The sequence below is a fragment of the Gobio gobio genome, assembly GCF_949357685.1.
Source record: "Gobio gobio genome assembly, chromosome: 25".
Taxonomy (NCBI): Eukaryota; Metazoa; Chordata; class Actinopteri; order Cypriniformes; family Gobionidae; genus Gobio; species Gobio gobio.
In genome coordinates, this window is record NC_137121.1 from 1,001,589 (window position 1) to 1,016,954 (window position 15,366).

General features: G+C 41.1%; 1 protein-coding gene across 5 annotated transcripts in view; it reads right to left on the reverse strand.

Moving 5' to 3' along the window:
- LOC307122289 (uncharacterized protein) overlaps nt 1–15,366 on the reverse strand; it is a 196,596-nt gene that overhangs the window by 121,954 nt on the left and 59,276 nt on the right. For all 5 annotated transcript variants that reach the window (XM_079810337.1, XM_079810334.1, XM_079810336.1 and 2 more), the window contains 3 exons: nt 7,167–7,215; nt 7,006–7,057; nt 5,084–6,696 (listed from right to left, as the gene is read on the reverse strand). In XM_079810337.1, the coding sequence (XP_079666463.1) occupies nt 5,084–6,696; nt 7,006–7,057; nt 7,167–7,215 (1,714 nt within the window). The remainder of the gene's footprint in view (nt 1–5,083; nt 6,697–7,005; nt 7,058–7,166; nt 7,216–15,366) is intronic.

Sequence of the window (15,366 nt, forward strand, 5' to 3'; positions counted from 1 at the left end):
GAATTTGCTTCTGCCCATTTGAAGGAGGCCCAGAAAAGACAAAAAACGTGGTATGATCGAAAGACAAAGTCGCGGTCTTTTGAGCCAGGTCAAAAAGTTCTTGTAATGCTTCCTACCTCCGAGAATAAATTGTTGGGTAAATGGCAGGGGCCGTTTGAAGTGACTAGAAAAATAGGAACAACTACGTATGAGATAGCGACCCCAGGAGAGTCACGATCACATCGAGTACTGCATATTAATTTGTTGAAAAACTGGTACCCACAGGACGAGAGAGCGGTCGTTAATTTGATTAGACTAGTGGAGGATGAGGAGGAGACGGAAGAACAGTACTTACCCGGTAGCCAACATTTGCCGTCGGTGGATCTTAGCCATCTTTCCGTGGAGCTTCGAGCTCAAATTCAACATTTTGTGTGAACCGGAGTTGTTCAAAAGTCAGCCAGGCTACACCCCGCTTATAAAGCATAGAATAGTGCTTAATGAAAATGCTTGTCCGAAACGAATGAGTTACCGCATCCCTTAAAGGTTGCTGACATCTTTTGAAAATGAGGTAACATTGATGCAGCAAATGGGTATAATAGAACCGTCAAAAAGTGAATGGTGTAATCCGGTTGTATTGGTGCCAAAAAAAGATAATACCCTTAGGTTCTGTATCGATTTCCGTTATTTTAATTCCGTCTCAAAATTCGATTAATATCCTATGCCTCGTATTGAGGAGGTAACTGAAAAACTCGGCAAGGCTAAATTTATCAGTACCATCGATTTAAGTAAAGAGTACTGGCAGGTGCCTTTGGACGCAGAGTCGCGAGAGTTGACCGCGTTCCGTACACCGAGGGGGCTAATGCATTTTCGAGTTTTACCGTTTGGGCTACACGGAGCACCTCCAACTTTTCAAAGATTGATGGATTCGGTATTGGATAAGGTAGGAGAATGTGCAGCGGCTTTTTAGTAATTTTTAGTACCTCTTGGGAGAGTCATCTTGAACATCTGCGTATAGTTTTTCAACAAATTAAAAACGCCGGTTTAACCATTAATCCTGCTAAATGTTCATTAGTGAAAACCGAGACTGAGTACCTAGGGTACGTATTAGGAAATGGGATAATTAAGCCACAAGCAGGGCTCTGAACTGGTTCAAGGAACGAAAACGAAAACCGGAAACGAACGAAATTTTAAGAGGAACAAAAACGGAAACGAAATCAAAATCAATATGAACAGTACTTTTCTCTTTAATATTTTAATTTGGCAGTGACCAATCATGAATTGAGTAGTACAGCATGTGACGTTGCCGGATCAAGCGTGAGTGAAATGTCCGCGCACCAGTCATCTATGAATCTACCGGTACGCAAGTCAGTATGAGCGCGCATTTTCATGCCTCAAGTACATTTCTTTCCCCGCTGAGGTCTACAATGAATGTGCAGGTATTGGAGGACATTATTTTCGAACGTTTAAATAAGCAGTACGGACTTTAAGCTCAAATAGACTGATTTAGGCTAGTTTATGGATTCCAAGCAGGCTACTAGCATCTATCAAACATTTTTCCTATAGTCTTTCAGATTGCCAATACAGGACAGGTCAATGTTTTCTATATAGACGGTTGATGCTTCGTATTAAATGGTATGTTATATTGTATTAAATGATCAAGCTTTATTAGCTGACTGAATTTGATTATGTGATGCAAGGACGTGTTGCGCAGTGTTTGCTTTGAAATTAGCAGTTGACAGTGCATTAAAAGAGCAATGGTTATCCAGTTTATTTATTCTTTATTCATGCAATTTTTAAAACAAGTCGTGTTGAAAAAAAGTTATGTACAAAGAATGTTATCACTCTTCTGAAAATAATTCGGCATAAGAGGCCACTTTAGATTGTCTAACGCTCCATTAAAACAGGTCCGCTGTTTATGCTTTGTAATTAATGCATGTATTTCTGGTTTTAAAAATGTTATGAAATAAATATTCAAGTTTAATTACCATGCGTTATATTATTATTGAGTGAAAATAAGTCTATTTATACATATTTGTTTAAAGTATATGCTAAATTAAAATAACGTTATTAACCGGTATTTTTTCAAACAAACCGTTTTCGGAACAGTAATGTTTATTGAGGAACGCAAAAACGCAAACGCTATAATATCGATTCTGCTCGGAGTGAACCGATTGATATTTTTTTCAGTTTTTAAGCCCTGGCCACAAGTGCAGAAAATAAGGGCCATTCGATCATGTCCTCCTCCAGCTACAAAAAAACAAATTCGATCCTTTCTGGGTTTAGTCGGTTGGTATCGGAAATTTATTCCCCATTTTTCAACCATTGCGGCACCGTTAACTGACTTGATTAAAAAGACAAAGCCTAATAAAGTGCAGTGGACTGTAGCCGCTGAAGAAGCGTTCGGGGAATTAAAGCGCGTGCTGAGCAAGGAACCCATATTGCGTAGTCCCGATTTTGAGAAATCGTTCGTCCTGCAAACGGATGCGTCGGATGTAGGGTTAGGAGCGGTCCTGATGCAGGAAGAAATCGAAGGGAGACATCCGGTTGTGTATTTGAGTCGGAAGTTGTTTCCTAGAGAGACTAGATACTCCGTGATGGAGAAAGAATGTCTAGCTTTGAAATGGGCTCTTGACTCATTGAAATATTATTTGTTCGGCCGGGATTTCGTTATTGAAACGGATCATAAAGCTTTGAAATGGTTGAGTCGAATGAAGGATGCAAATTCTCGATTGACGCGATGGTTTCTCTCTATGCAACCTTTTCGCTTTACAGTGAAGCGTCGTCCGGGGGTCAAAAATATAGCCGCCGATTTTCTTTCTCGCTCTCCGTGCGAGAATGCTTAGGTGGGGGGAAATGTGAAGGCTAAGGCCACACATATATATGTAGGTTATATATTTATTGGGAATTGTTATTGATTGACCTTTTTCCCCTCTTTATTTTCATATGTTGTATTTATTTTTTGTATATTTGGTAGTACATTATTGTTGTGTTGGTTTTGTAAGATTGTTTTTGTTTTATTTATTCTTATGTATGGTTGTGTTAAAATTCTAACCAAACGGTTGTACTAGGGGTGTGCGCATTTAACATCCAAAAAGGAGATAGCGCCAATTCATTACTAGAGTGCACGCTAGAGAATGAATAAATTCCACTAGACAAATTTATGAGTTTAATATATTCATTTTATTGTTTGAGTTGTTTTCTTACCCGTGGTTCCGCTGAAGGCCCATGACTGCAGCATGGAGCGAAGATCGGACTAAACGGATGTATTATTTCCGGAGATCTTTTATTATTATTTTGGGGAATTATGGGAAATGTAGGGTTTGGTTTAACATGTGTTTGGATCATTTGTTGGGGGGGGGGCTGATTTTGTTCATTTGAATGGATATACCTGTGTGTATAATATTTTGTGTATATTTATTTTTATTATTACTTTATGGTGCATGTGAGTTTTCATATGTTTCTGGAGTTTATTTGTGTGAATATTTTTTTTCTTTAAAATGTGAACCATGAGATGAGACATTTGTGAGACCCCTGGGTAATGCAATGGTTTGGTCTAATTTCTTAAAAATGAGTTTGGTTGTGATGGCGAGGCAGTTCTGGGGAGGGATCCCGGTCATAGAACATCAGAGACTCAGAGCTCACGTTGGTTTTCCCTTGCATTTAGTTATTTATTTATTTTGATGTGACCCTTGTATAAGTTATTTGTTTTCCCCCTCTTGAATAAATCAAGATTTTGTTGACTTGATGACTGCCTCCTGAAATGTTTTTTTGGAAGAACCCGACAGGTCCTAATTCCAGGCCAGCACGGAGAAAGCTCCCAACCCCTCCCCCTTTAAGTCCAGAGTCCAGAGAACGTCCTTTTCACAGGAGGGAATTCCCTGGTAGGAGAGCGACCAGGGTCATCCCCCACCCACCACGATCTGGGGAGCTTGTGGTCACCAATTTCCTCGACAATGGCCTCACAGGCGCATTGACCCGAAGTGGCCCAGCAAACCTTCTCACGCTGCTGACAGACATTCCTTTTCGGCAGAGAAATCTGTACCAGTATAGTATGGCGACGTAAGAGTGTCGTGGCGGCGCCCGCGCCATCAGCCAGTGAATTGGCGTGACAGACTTCAGACCGATTGGCTTCAGACAATCGTCACACCCAGAGGGTGTTCCCATTGCGTCATAAGCTACGCAGCGTCTCATTCCCTATTCAGAGAACATAGGTTTCACCAGTAACCTGAGACGTTTCTAGCATCTGTAAAACTGCTTTCTACCATCTTAAAAATATATCTAAATTACAGCACATGCTCTCAATGCCAAATGCTGAACAGTGAGTTGAGTCGTTCATGAGCTGTAGATTATTGTAATGCTCTACTGGGTGGTTGCCCTGCTCGCTTAATAAATAAACTCCAGCTGGTCCAAAACGCAGCAGCTCCAGTTCTTACTAGAACCAGGAAGTGTGGCCATATTAGCCGGTTCTGTCAACACTGCACTGGCTGCCTATTAAACATTGCATGCATTTTAAAATCTTGCTTATTACTTACAAAGCACAAAGGGACAGATTTACTAACAGCTTCTGCCAGCGCAAATCCTCTTTTGGCGTTAAAACTACTGTCAGGATTTACTAAAGACACGCAGTGATGAATTAATATTACTTTCTTATGCCACGTCAGCCTTAGCAGCTACTGCCATCTACTTGTAGCAAGTCGTCTTAGACAGCTGTGGATTTTACAAGGCTAAATCAGCAGAATGAAAGTCTCAAAATCTAAATGAATCAAATAGGATCGACTCAGAAACGAGTCAATGAATGCACACGTGTCACCGGATCCACTAATGCACATCTTCTTTGTTTCTTGAGCAAATTATGATACACTAATACAAAATAAAACATTCGTATTCTCAAAAATGTCTCTATTTGTAAAAATTGCTACGCATTAATTTAATTCTGAATTTTGCTCACATAAGTTGAAAGGCATTTGGTTGTGGATAGTAAAACATGTCTGCAACATTTATCAAGTTCATGGATACTTATGCATGCATGTATTAATCATTTTGAGACTAAATTCATCCCATAGAACATGAAGTGAAATTAAATTAATAATTGTTTCTACACTACCTGGACTACACATGAGTCTTTCAACCCTTGATTCCCCTTCACCTTCAGGTCTTCTGATTGAGGAGATTTGATCTGATCCAGCTGCTGTTCTGGGTTCAGAAGCACAATCATCAGAGCTGAAAACTCAGCAGGAGAGAGTCTGAGTCCAGATTTCAGAAGTGTTTTTATCTCCTGGATTAGATAACGGTCATTCAGCTCTCTCAAAGCATCAAACAGGAGACTGCTTTCAACTGCATTTTCTGAAGAGGAATTCATGATCAGGGTTTTGATGTGTTGAACTGCATCTTGACTGGATGAAGATCTGCTTCTTCTTCTCTGTGTCAGGAGGTCTTTTAAAGCTCTCTGACTGGACTCCAGTGTCAAACCCAGTAAGAAGCAGAAGAAGAGATCCATCTGTTTCTGTAGAGTGATGTTCAGCACTTTCTGGAGCGAGTTGTAGTCTGTGAAGCTCCGCTCTCCAAATTCAAGATTCAGGCTGGAGAGATGTTTAAGATAGAGTGTGTTTCCTCCATTAATGACCTCAGTCACATATAGAGCTGCCAGAAACTCCTGTGTTCTGTGATTCAAGAAACAGAAGGACTTTTTTTGTTCATCTATCACTTTTATGATTGATGAGCTTGCTTTAACACGTTCAGCACTGAGTCCATAAGGTTCATCACTGAAGAGAGAGCTGCCGTTTACCAACAGGTCAAACGCTATTTCACCCAGAGTGATGATGGTCTTCTTTCCCTCTCGATTCGGTTCGGTCTGAGCTAACAGAAATCTGCTGTACATCTGAGTGAGAGTCTTGGGGAAATCTGAACCTGTACTGATCATTTCCTCTGGAATCGCTGCGATGATTCTGCAGTAATCTGGTGAATAACACATGCTGTTGATGCGTGGTGATGTCCTGATGTGACTGAGGACTTTATGGGCTATAATCTGATCACTGATGCTCTTTCTGAAATATTCCTCCTTCTGTTTATCATTAAAGCCCTGGATCTCTGTCACACGATCAATATATTCAGCAGGAATCTGATTGGCTGCTGCTGGTCTGCTGGTGATCCAGATCTGAGCGTTTGGAAGCAGATTTCCCATGATGAGGTTTGTCAGTAGATCAGAGACTGAGGCTGGTCTGTTTATATCAGTAATCTTCTTTGTGTTTTCCAGAGGGAGTTTAAACTCATGTAGTCCATCAAAGATCAGCATGATCCTGTCAGAGTCAGTGGGCTTCAGATGTTCAGTGTTTTTAAAGCATCGCTGCAGAAGCTCCATGAAGCTACACTCCTTCACCGTCTCTTTGATAATGTTCAGCTTCTGGAAAGGGATCAGTAATACATATTCAATCTCAGGGTTTGACTTCTCTTCAGCCCAGTCCAGGATGAACTTCTGCACAGTCACAGTTTTTCCAATGCCAGCTTCACCCTTCATCAAAACTCTCCTGATATTCTGGCCTTCAAAGATGTTGATCAGTGTTTTATCACTGATGTGAGAATCATGTTCCTCTGTGATGTGGGGCTCAATGAAGACATGGTTCAGTAGTCGTCTTCTCTCTCCAGGTGATTTATCCTCCTTCAGATACTGAAATTCCTCCTTCAGTCTCAGTTTAAATGTCTTTGAATAGTCCTTTGATTCTACATAGACACAAACACAGTTCAGATACTTTCACATCACAAGCTTCTCCTTTATACTTACATCAGTAACATTTATTTTGCACACATACTGAGTCTGTATTAAGGGTTTTCTAGTATTTAGGGAATTTAAAACACACTCAACATTCTATGCTATAAGTCTTTGAATAAATAACTGCAACATCAATGAGACACATGTGTTTTACAAAGTGGCTGATTATGACAAGAAATCAAATGTTCTCATTCATTACAATGGACTGGACCTGAATCTCCAACTATGTAAATCGAATTGCACATGTTGTTATTGGTTACCTGAGGAGTGACTCTGTGTGCTGCTCCCTGGGTTGATCATGGACTGCTCATTCTGTTACAGTGCAAAAAACAAAAACAGACATAGAAATTCCACTATGAGCGACTAAATGACCCAGTCAAATATCTTATTATGATCTCATATTGATGTACAAATACTATACCTTCACACTGGTATGATGTTGGTCAGGGTTCTTTGATTTTGCATTTCTCCTTTAACAAGCAAAAATATACATTTTAGTTGAGTATCATTACAGATATTGACCATAGTATTGACCATAACCATACTTTGTTAAGATTCCTTTTAACTTTCCCTGCCATTGACAGAATTGTCCTGCTTTCTGTGTTTTCACTGTTATATGCATAGGTACCGATCTCGGGGGCTCAAGCACCCAGAGAGAAAAAAAAAAACATGAGATATTCTCCATTAATGTTAACATCTATTGAACTTCGGGAACCTCTCTGATTGGTGGACCTTGCTGGACGTAATATCTGCCTTATATGAGTGTGCGACCTTTTACAGTGGTGGTGGGTGTGGTTATCAAACCGTTATATTAAGGTCAGTTTTCGATTCTCGATTATATCGATTCTCATGAGCTGAATTTAAAGGAATTTAAAGGAATTTTTACATCACAAAATGTCATAATTTAGAAATACAGTGGGGCAAAAAAGTATTTAGTCAGCCACCAATTGTGCAAGTTCTCCCACTTAAAAAGATGAGACAGGCCTGTAATTGTCATCATAGGTACACTTCAACTATGAGAGACAGAATGAGAGAAAAAATCCAGAAAATCACATTGTCTGATTTTTAAAGAATTTATTTGCAAATTATATTGGAAAATAAGTATTTGGTCACCTACAAAAAAGCAAGATTTCTGGCTCTCACAGACCTGTAACTTCTTATTTAAGAGGCTCCTCTGTATTCCACTTGTTACCTGTATTAATGGCCCATGTTTGAACTGGTTATCAGTATAAAAGACACCTGTCCACAGCCGAACAGTCAGACTCCAAACTCCACTATAGCCAAGACCAAAGAGCTGTCAAAGGACACCAGAAGACATACAAGACCACTGATAATCTCCCTCGATCTGGGGCTCCACACAATATCTCACCCCGTGGTGATATATCTCACAAGAACGGTGAGCAAAAATCCCAGAACCACACGGGGGGACCTAGTGAATGACCTGCAGAGAGCTGGGACCACAGTAACAAAGGCTACGATCAGTAACACACTACGCCAACATGGACTCAAATCCTGCAGTGCCAGACGTGTCCCCCTACTTAAGCCAGGACATGTCTGTGCTCGTCTGAAGTTTGCTAGAGAGCATTTGGATGATCCAGAAGAGGATTGGGAGAATGTCATATGGTCAGATGAAACCAAAATAGAACCTTTTGGTAAAACTTGTCGTGTTTGGAGGAGAAAGAATGCAGAGTTGCATCCAAATAACACCATACCCACTGTGAAGCATGGGGGTGGAAACATCATGCTTTGGGGCTGTTTTTCTGCAAAGGGACCAGGACGACTGATCCGTGTAAAGGAAAGAATGAATGGGGCCTTGAGTAAAAACCTCCTTCCATCAGCAAGAGCATTGAAGATGAAACGTGGCTGGGTCTTTCAGCATGAAAATGATCCCTAACACACCGCCCAGGCAACGAAGGAGAGGCTCCGTAAGAAGCATTTCAAGGTCCTGGAGTGGCCTAGCCAGTCTCCAGGTCTCAACCCCATAGAAAATCTTTGGAGGGAGTTGAAAATCCATGTTGCCCAGCGACAGCCCCAAAACATCACTGCTCTAGAGGAGATCTGCATGAGGAATGGGTCAAACATCACTGCTCTAGAGGAGATCTGCATGAGGAATGGGTCAAACATCACCGCTCTAGAGGAGATCTGCATGAGGAATGGGTCAAACATCACTGCTCTAGAGGAGATCTGCATGAGGAATGGGTCAAACATCACTGCTCTAGAGGAGATCTGCATGAGGAATGGGTCAAACATCACCGCTCTAGAGGAGATCTGCATGAGGAATGGGTCAAACATCACTGCTCTAGAGGAGATCTGCATGAGGAATGGGTCAAACATCACTGCTCTAGAGGAGATCTGCATGAGGAATGGGCCAAACATCACTGCTCTAGAGGAGATCTGCATGAGGAATGGGTCAAACATCACTGCTCTAGAGGAGATCTGCATGAGGAATGGGCCAAACATCACTGCTCTAGAGGAGATCTGCATGAGGAATGGGCCAAACATCACTGCTCTAGAGGAGATCTGCATGAGGAATGGGTCAAACATCACTGCTCTAGAGGAGATCTGCATGAGGAATGGGCCAAACATCACTGCTCTAGAGGAGATCTGCATGAGGAATGGGTCAAACATCACTGCTCTAGAGGAGATCTGCATGAGGAATGGGTCAAACATCACTGCTCTAGAGGAGATCTGCATGAGGAATGGGCCAAACTACCAGCAACAGTGTGTAAAAACCTTGTGGAGACTTACAGAAAACGTTTGACCTCTGTCATTGCCAACAAAGGGTATATAAAAAAGTATTGAGATCAATTTTAGTTATTGACCAAATACTTATTTTCCACCATAATTTGCAAATAAATTCTTTAAAAATCAGACAATGTGCTTTTCTGGATTTGTTTTCTCATTCTGTCTCTCATAGATGAAGTGTACTTATGATGAAAATTATAGGCCTCTCTCATATTTTTAAGTGGGAGAACTTTTTGAACATAATTGGTGGCTGACTAAATACTTTTTTGCCCCACTGATATTAGCCCTCTGGCTTGAATGCTCTGTTTGAAGGGGCGTGTCTGCTGTGAGACTTCAGTGAAAATGCCCACTGTTGTGATTGGCTGACATCTTTGCATTTGAAAGGAGTATTGCATTTTGTGGCGGAGAGGGCGTGGTCTGCACGAAGAGAGAAAGGCTGAATATGAAATCACCCCCTAAACCCTCATTATCTCTTCCCTACATTAGTCCACTAGCATATATTTCACTTGATGGAGTAAATGAAAATGAGAGAGTGAATTTGGACAGCCGTTGTGTGTACATCGGCTATACACTCGTTATTGCGGTGCATTATGGGATAGAATGAGTTTATTTTGTTTGTATCTGAGAGTTCTGAATAAACAGTCCCTGCCGACCCTGTCTTCTTCCTCCTTATTCTACGAGCTTTGTAACATGTGGAACCCCTCTCGAATACTTTTACTACATTTATTTTACCATTACAGCTGTGGAGATGAACGAATGGTGAAAGTGTTGATTATAGCATTATTTTTAGACCTCTTCCCATCACATGAAAATCTGCAGTGATGAGCATTGAGTACATGCAGTCTGTTGATCAGTGAATGCTGTGATCTCGACATGAATACAGTAAGAACAAATCTTCGAAAACACGTAGTATGCATAATATTTTTTTCTTGAAAATAAAGCTGTTACAGAAACATTTTTACAATACATATTCTGATTTAACTTTGATCTTAAAAGTATTAAATATCTGAGCTATTTATGACACAAATAATTCTTAATTTCTGATAATAATGCAAAATAAATCGGTAGTTATGGATATTTTGTCACATTATAATGTAAAAGTGTGATGAAAGACTGCTTTTGCAGAAGAAAATCCTGTTTAGCCCCACCCACTAATTTGTGCATTTTATGTAGCAGTAAATATGAGAAAGACGCAAACACATGATTACTCCAACAACAAAACTGTAGAGACGCCTCTAAGGGTTACACAATGTTTTAACGTGCTGAGTTGTGGAAAAACAGTATTTGTATTCTCATCCTTGTGATTAAGAAAGCATGGATGAAATCAAGCATAGCGTTAGCTCTGGCAAGTCATGTCAGTCCAGCTTGCATCAGCTGACTGTCAGCTGATCCACATCTACCTACAGGAATACAACGCCTATCACAGCATCCATACATAAGCTCGATTAGTATTATCAACAGCTATCGCGTTGCTCAGGAGCTAATTACCCTCCTCCATCCCTAGCTCCTCCTATACTGTATCTGACAGAAATACGCAACACACAAGTGTGAGTAACAGTGTTTTTACCATGTGTCACTATTGCTTTGTCTGTTACAGTTCATTTGACATGTACTTAGTTAACCCTCTTGAGTCTGCGGTCGCGCCGCCACGATCAGCTCGCTTTTTTTCCTATCAGTGCCAAAGAGACTCAAATAACTTGTTTTTTATCATTCAGGCAAGTGTTATACATCATTATAATCTGTTAAGTTTCTTTTTTTTGTGTACAGTCGCAATAAAAACAAATAGTTGTGCTTTTTGCAAAATAAAGAAAATGAACATGATGCGCGATCTGCAGCCTCTCTCTCAAAGACGTTCATTCAGATAGTCTTCAGAAAATGACCTCTAGCTTAGTGAATACTTGTCTCACAAACATGAGACATATTTCTAAAGAAACGCTGAAATGTCAGGTTTTAAACGTTGTAAACCAAATCAATAACAAATATTCTGTGTTTATGTAATCCGTTTGAAAGCAGAGAGATGTTAGTCGTTCCTGAGCGGCTCATTATACACTAATGCGACCACGCCCACGAAGCACGAACTCTATTGAGATTCAAATACTGAGGCTCCGGAGTCAACGACGCCCACACACACATCATCTCAAACAAACACATCAAGTACTGCATTCCTACTTCAACTACATCATTTTGAGACGCGTTTAATAATCCTGGAATAATTCTCCATGACAAGCTGTTCATTTCTGAAAGAAACGATCCACCGCTGTGTGTAAGTAGGCTAAGTTTACTCTGTATGCATCTGTGAATATTAAACGCAAAAACCTGCGCGAGGACGCACTGACGCTTTCTTTGTTTAAATTAGCTCAAAATTACTGTCATATGTAAGTAATTAACTTGACAAACTATACATCATTTAAAATATCTAAGACTCAAGCTTCCATTTTTGACCTCTGTTTTATTCTCCAAGTCATATAGTGACCGTAATTTGTTAATATGTGTCAGGAGTTATGAATATGAAAACCGCGTCTGTACCTTTGATTGTAATACGAGCATCAGCTGATCTCATTCATAAAAAACTCCTCTATTCTCCTCATGAAGACTCACGACAAAACAACATTCCTCAGGGCTTTTAGTTCAAAAGTGTGCAGATGAGGTAAAATATTGGGTAACACTTTACTTGAAGGGGTGTGCATAAGACTGACATGACACCTTCATAATCATGACATGCCACTTGTCATGAATATGAAGGAGTTTTTATGCATGTTCATGACAACTGTCATTATGTGTCATTCGCTCAATTATGTCATTTTTAATGCAAAGATGACATTATTTGAGATGTCTTAGTAATGACAACTTGACATAAACCAATACATCATAACCTTTTAGTGTCTTTGTCATGACAACTTGACATTACCAAGACAACATAACCTGTCATAAACATGACATAGCAGATTAATTATCAAACTTAAGTATTAAAGTGAAAGAATATTTTCCTTGACCTAAACTACAGTGGTACAAGTTGAATTTGTCATTAAAATGTCATTAAGTGTCAATACTCTGTCAAATTATTTTATAACAGTGTCATAAATATTTTCCTTGACCTAAACTACAGTGGTACAAGTTGAATTTTGTCATTAAAATGTCATTAAGTGTCAATACTCAAATGTCAAATTATTGTATAACAGTGAAAACTCACCTCAAAATGATAGCATGGCACCACTGGTTAGGTGTACGCCATTATGATGGTGTCTTAGCTAGACTTATAAAAAAGCATTTCAAGAAAATATAAATGTGTGGGATGCTGTAATTAACTATTTAGGAAACTTTTTTTAAAAAACATTATGAACTGAAAAATATTCACAACGCTGTTATAAAATAATTTGACAGAGTATTAACACTTAATGACATTTTAAATGACAAATTTAACTTGTACCACTGAAAAAAGATTTATGACAAGTTATGTTGTCTTGGTTTATCTCAAGTTGTCATAACAAAAACATCTCAAATAATGTCATCTTTGCATTAAAAATGACATAATTGAGCGAATGACACTTAATGACAGTTGTCATAAACATGCATAAAACTCCTTCATATTCATGACAAGTATCATGTCATGATAATGAAGGTGACATGTCAGTCTTATGCACACCCCTTCAAGTAAAGTGTTACCAAATATTGATAAATTCTCATATGTCAGTGTCAAATGTCTATACAGAGAAGTATTATTTATTCAATCACAGATGTTATCATTATGAGCGCTGGATTCTCTGTGTTCGGTTTTTCAGTTCATACTGGCAGCAGGAGGGCGCTCCGTGCACACGTAGTCCATATACGGTAGATGAAGAAGATATCATGTGACATTCTCTCTGACGTAAACAGCTTCCAGAAATCACTATAACATGCAGATAGACACGTTTGAAGATAATAAACACACAATTGCGACAATATATGGCTTATCTGTGTTATTTATACCATGTTGGGTGTTTTCATAATAGATTATATTTATAATGCAATGCTATTTGAGCTTTTATAATTATGCAGAATATTGTAAAATGATATTTCCCTTTCAGTCGGTCACGTTCGACGTACGTCGGAACTGACCGACGAATTGGGATCTGTCTTCAGAGACCAGTCTACTTCGAGTGTATTAGAAACGAGCCAATTGTATTGGCATGCGGTCCACGCACCGCCCCGCACCGCGGGTATAAACACGGAAGTGGAGTACCGCATATTGCTTTTTTAACTTCGGAGCCGAACGGTTTGCTGTATCAAGCTGTTTCTGCGAAGAGTGTTTAAACGAGTCTCGAGGAGGATCGCTCTCTTACCTGGGTGCTGGTGTGACGGCGCGAGTCAGCGAGCGGCCGCTGCAACATACACTTGTTCCTGTGTTGGTTGGCTGGGCGTTTCCGTTCTTGAGTGCTCACATGCAGGCTTGCAATCGGACTGCTGTGAGCCGCGGTCATCTCCCTGAGCGCTTCAGCACTTCTAAAAGAGCATTTCCTTCTAAAAAGAGCAACACGGTTTGACCCTGCGTCTTTTTCAAGATGTCATTCAAACCGTGTGTTTCTGGATGCGGTTGTTTCCTGTCCTCATTTGACGGCCACGATCTCTCTCGCATATAAACATTTGAGATTGCGTTCGTGGGTGATCCGCGTTCTCCCAGGAGAACGTGGTCACGTCGGCGCGTTGTTCGGGCTCGAGCGTTCAGCGCGCCGTGTGCCGTCTGGCGCCGGCTGACAGCGGGGGTTGCCACGGCAACCCAGCGCGTCACTCGGTCCTCTGGTGCGCGGTCGAGACTATGATACCTCAAACGGGGTTGAGTCCCATTGCTTATTCCCCGATCTAGTTCCTTTTCTGGTGCACCAGAAAAGGTCTACTTTGGCTAATAAGTCTTGGTGGCCTGAGGATTATAGTGGGGCTTCCCCGCCGGGTACATTCCCCGTGGGCCCCCACTCCTCTATAGCATCACAAGCATGCTGAGACTTTGTTTGTGGGTGGTTCATGTTCCCTTATGAGAACATGACCACGTCGGCGCGTTGTTCACCGTGCCTCTTTCTTGGAGGCTTGAGTGTTCAGCGCGCCGTGTGCCGTCAAGTCGGACGGCCACGCTCATTGTCTCACATGCCTGCTGGTAGCTTACGGATGGGATTGCTGGTCCTTTTTTGAAAAAAGGGGGGATCTAGCGTTTCATTTGGGGCTCTGGCGGAGGACAGATGTCAATTGCTGCATCGGAGAGAGGGCTGTTATGCGCTGGAAATGATGATGCTGAGTTTTCCACTATAATAGTGTGCTCATGCTGAATCAGATTCAGAGTTGACAGCCATGCTTTCTGGGGTGGCTGCCCGGATGTGCATTGGAAAAACTTAGCAGTGTGGAACTATTTGGTGCCAAAATATGGAACGCCAAAAGGGCCATAATGTTTAAGTTTTTTCCCTCTCTCACTGCCCTCTGTCCTGCATGCACGAGGGTAGTCCCGACCCAGGGGTTATGCAGGAACTGCGTGTTGTGATGGACCTCGCCCTCCGGGTGACGGAAGTCACTGCACGCTCCCTGGGTCAGGCGATGTCCACACTAGTGGTCCAGAAAGCTGGGGCTAACCTGGCAGATATGCGTGAGCCCGACAAAGTTCGGTTCCTCAACGCCCCTGTCTGTCAGGCTGGCCTCTTCGGCGACGTCATCAAGAACTGTGCCCAGCAGTTCTTGGTGGCCCAGAAGCAGATGGAGGTAAAAAATAATAATAAAAAAAAAACAAATAAATAAATAAATAAATAAAAAACTTCCTGCCACGACGACCAGCTGCTGCCTCCACCCAGTCGTCGTCCGCAGCACCTCCATCTGCTTGTCGCCGAGGGTGTCTCCCTGCGTCCGCCTCCGCCCCTGCT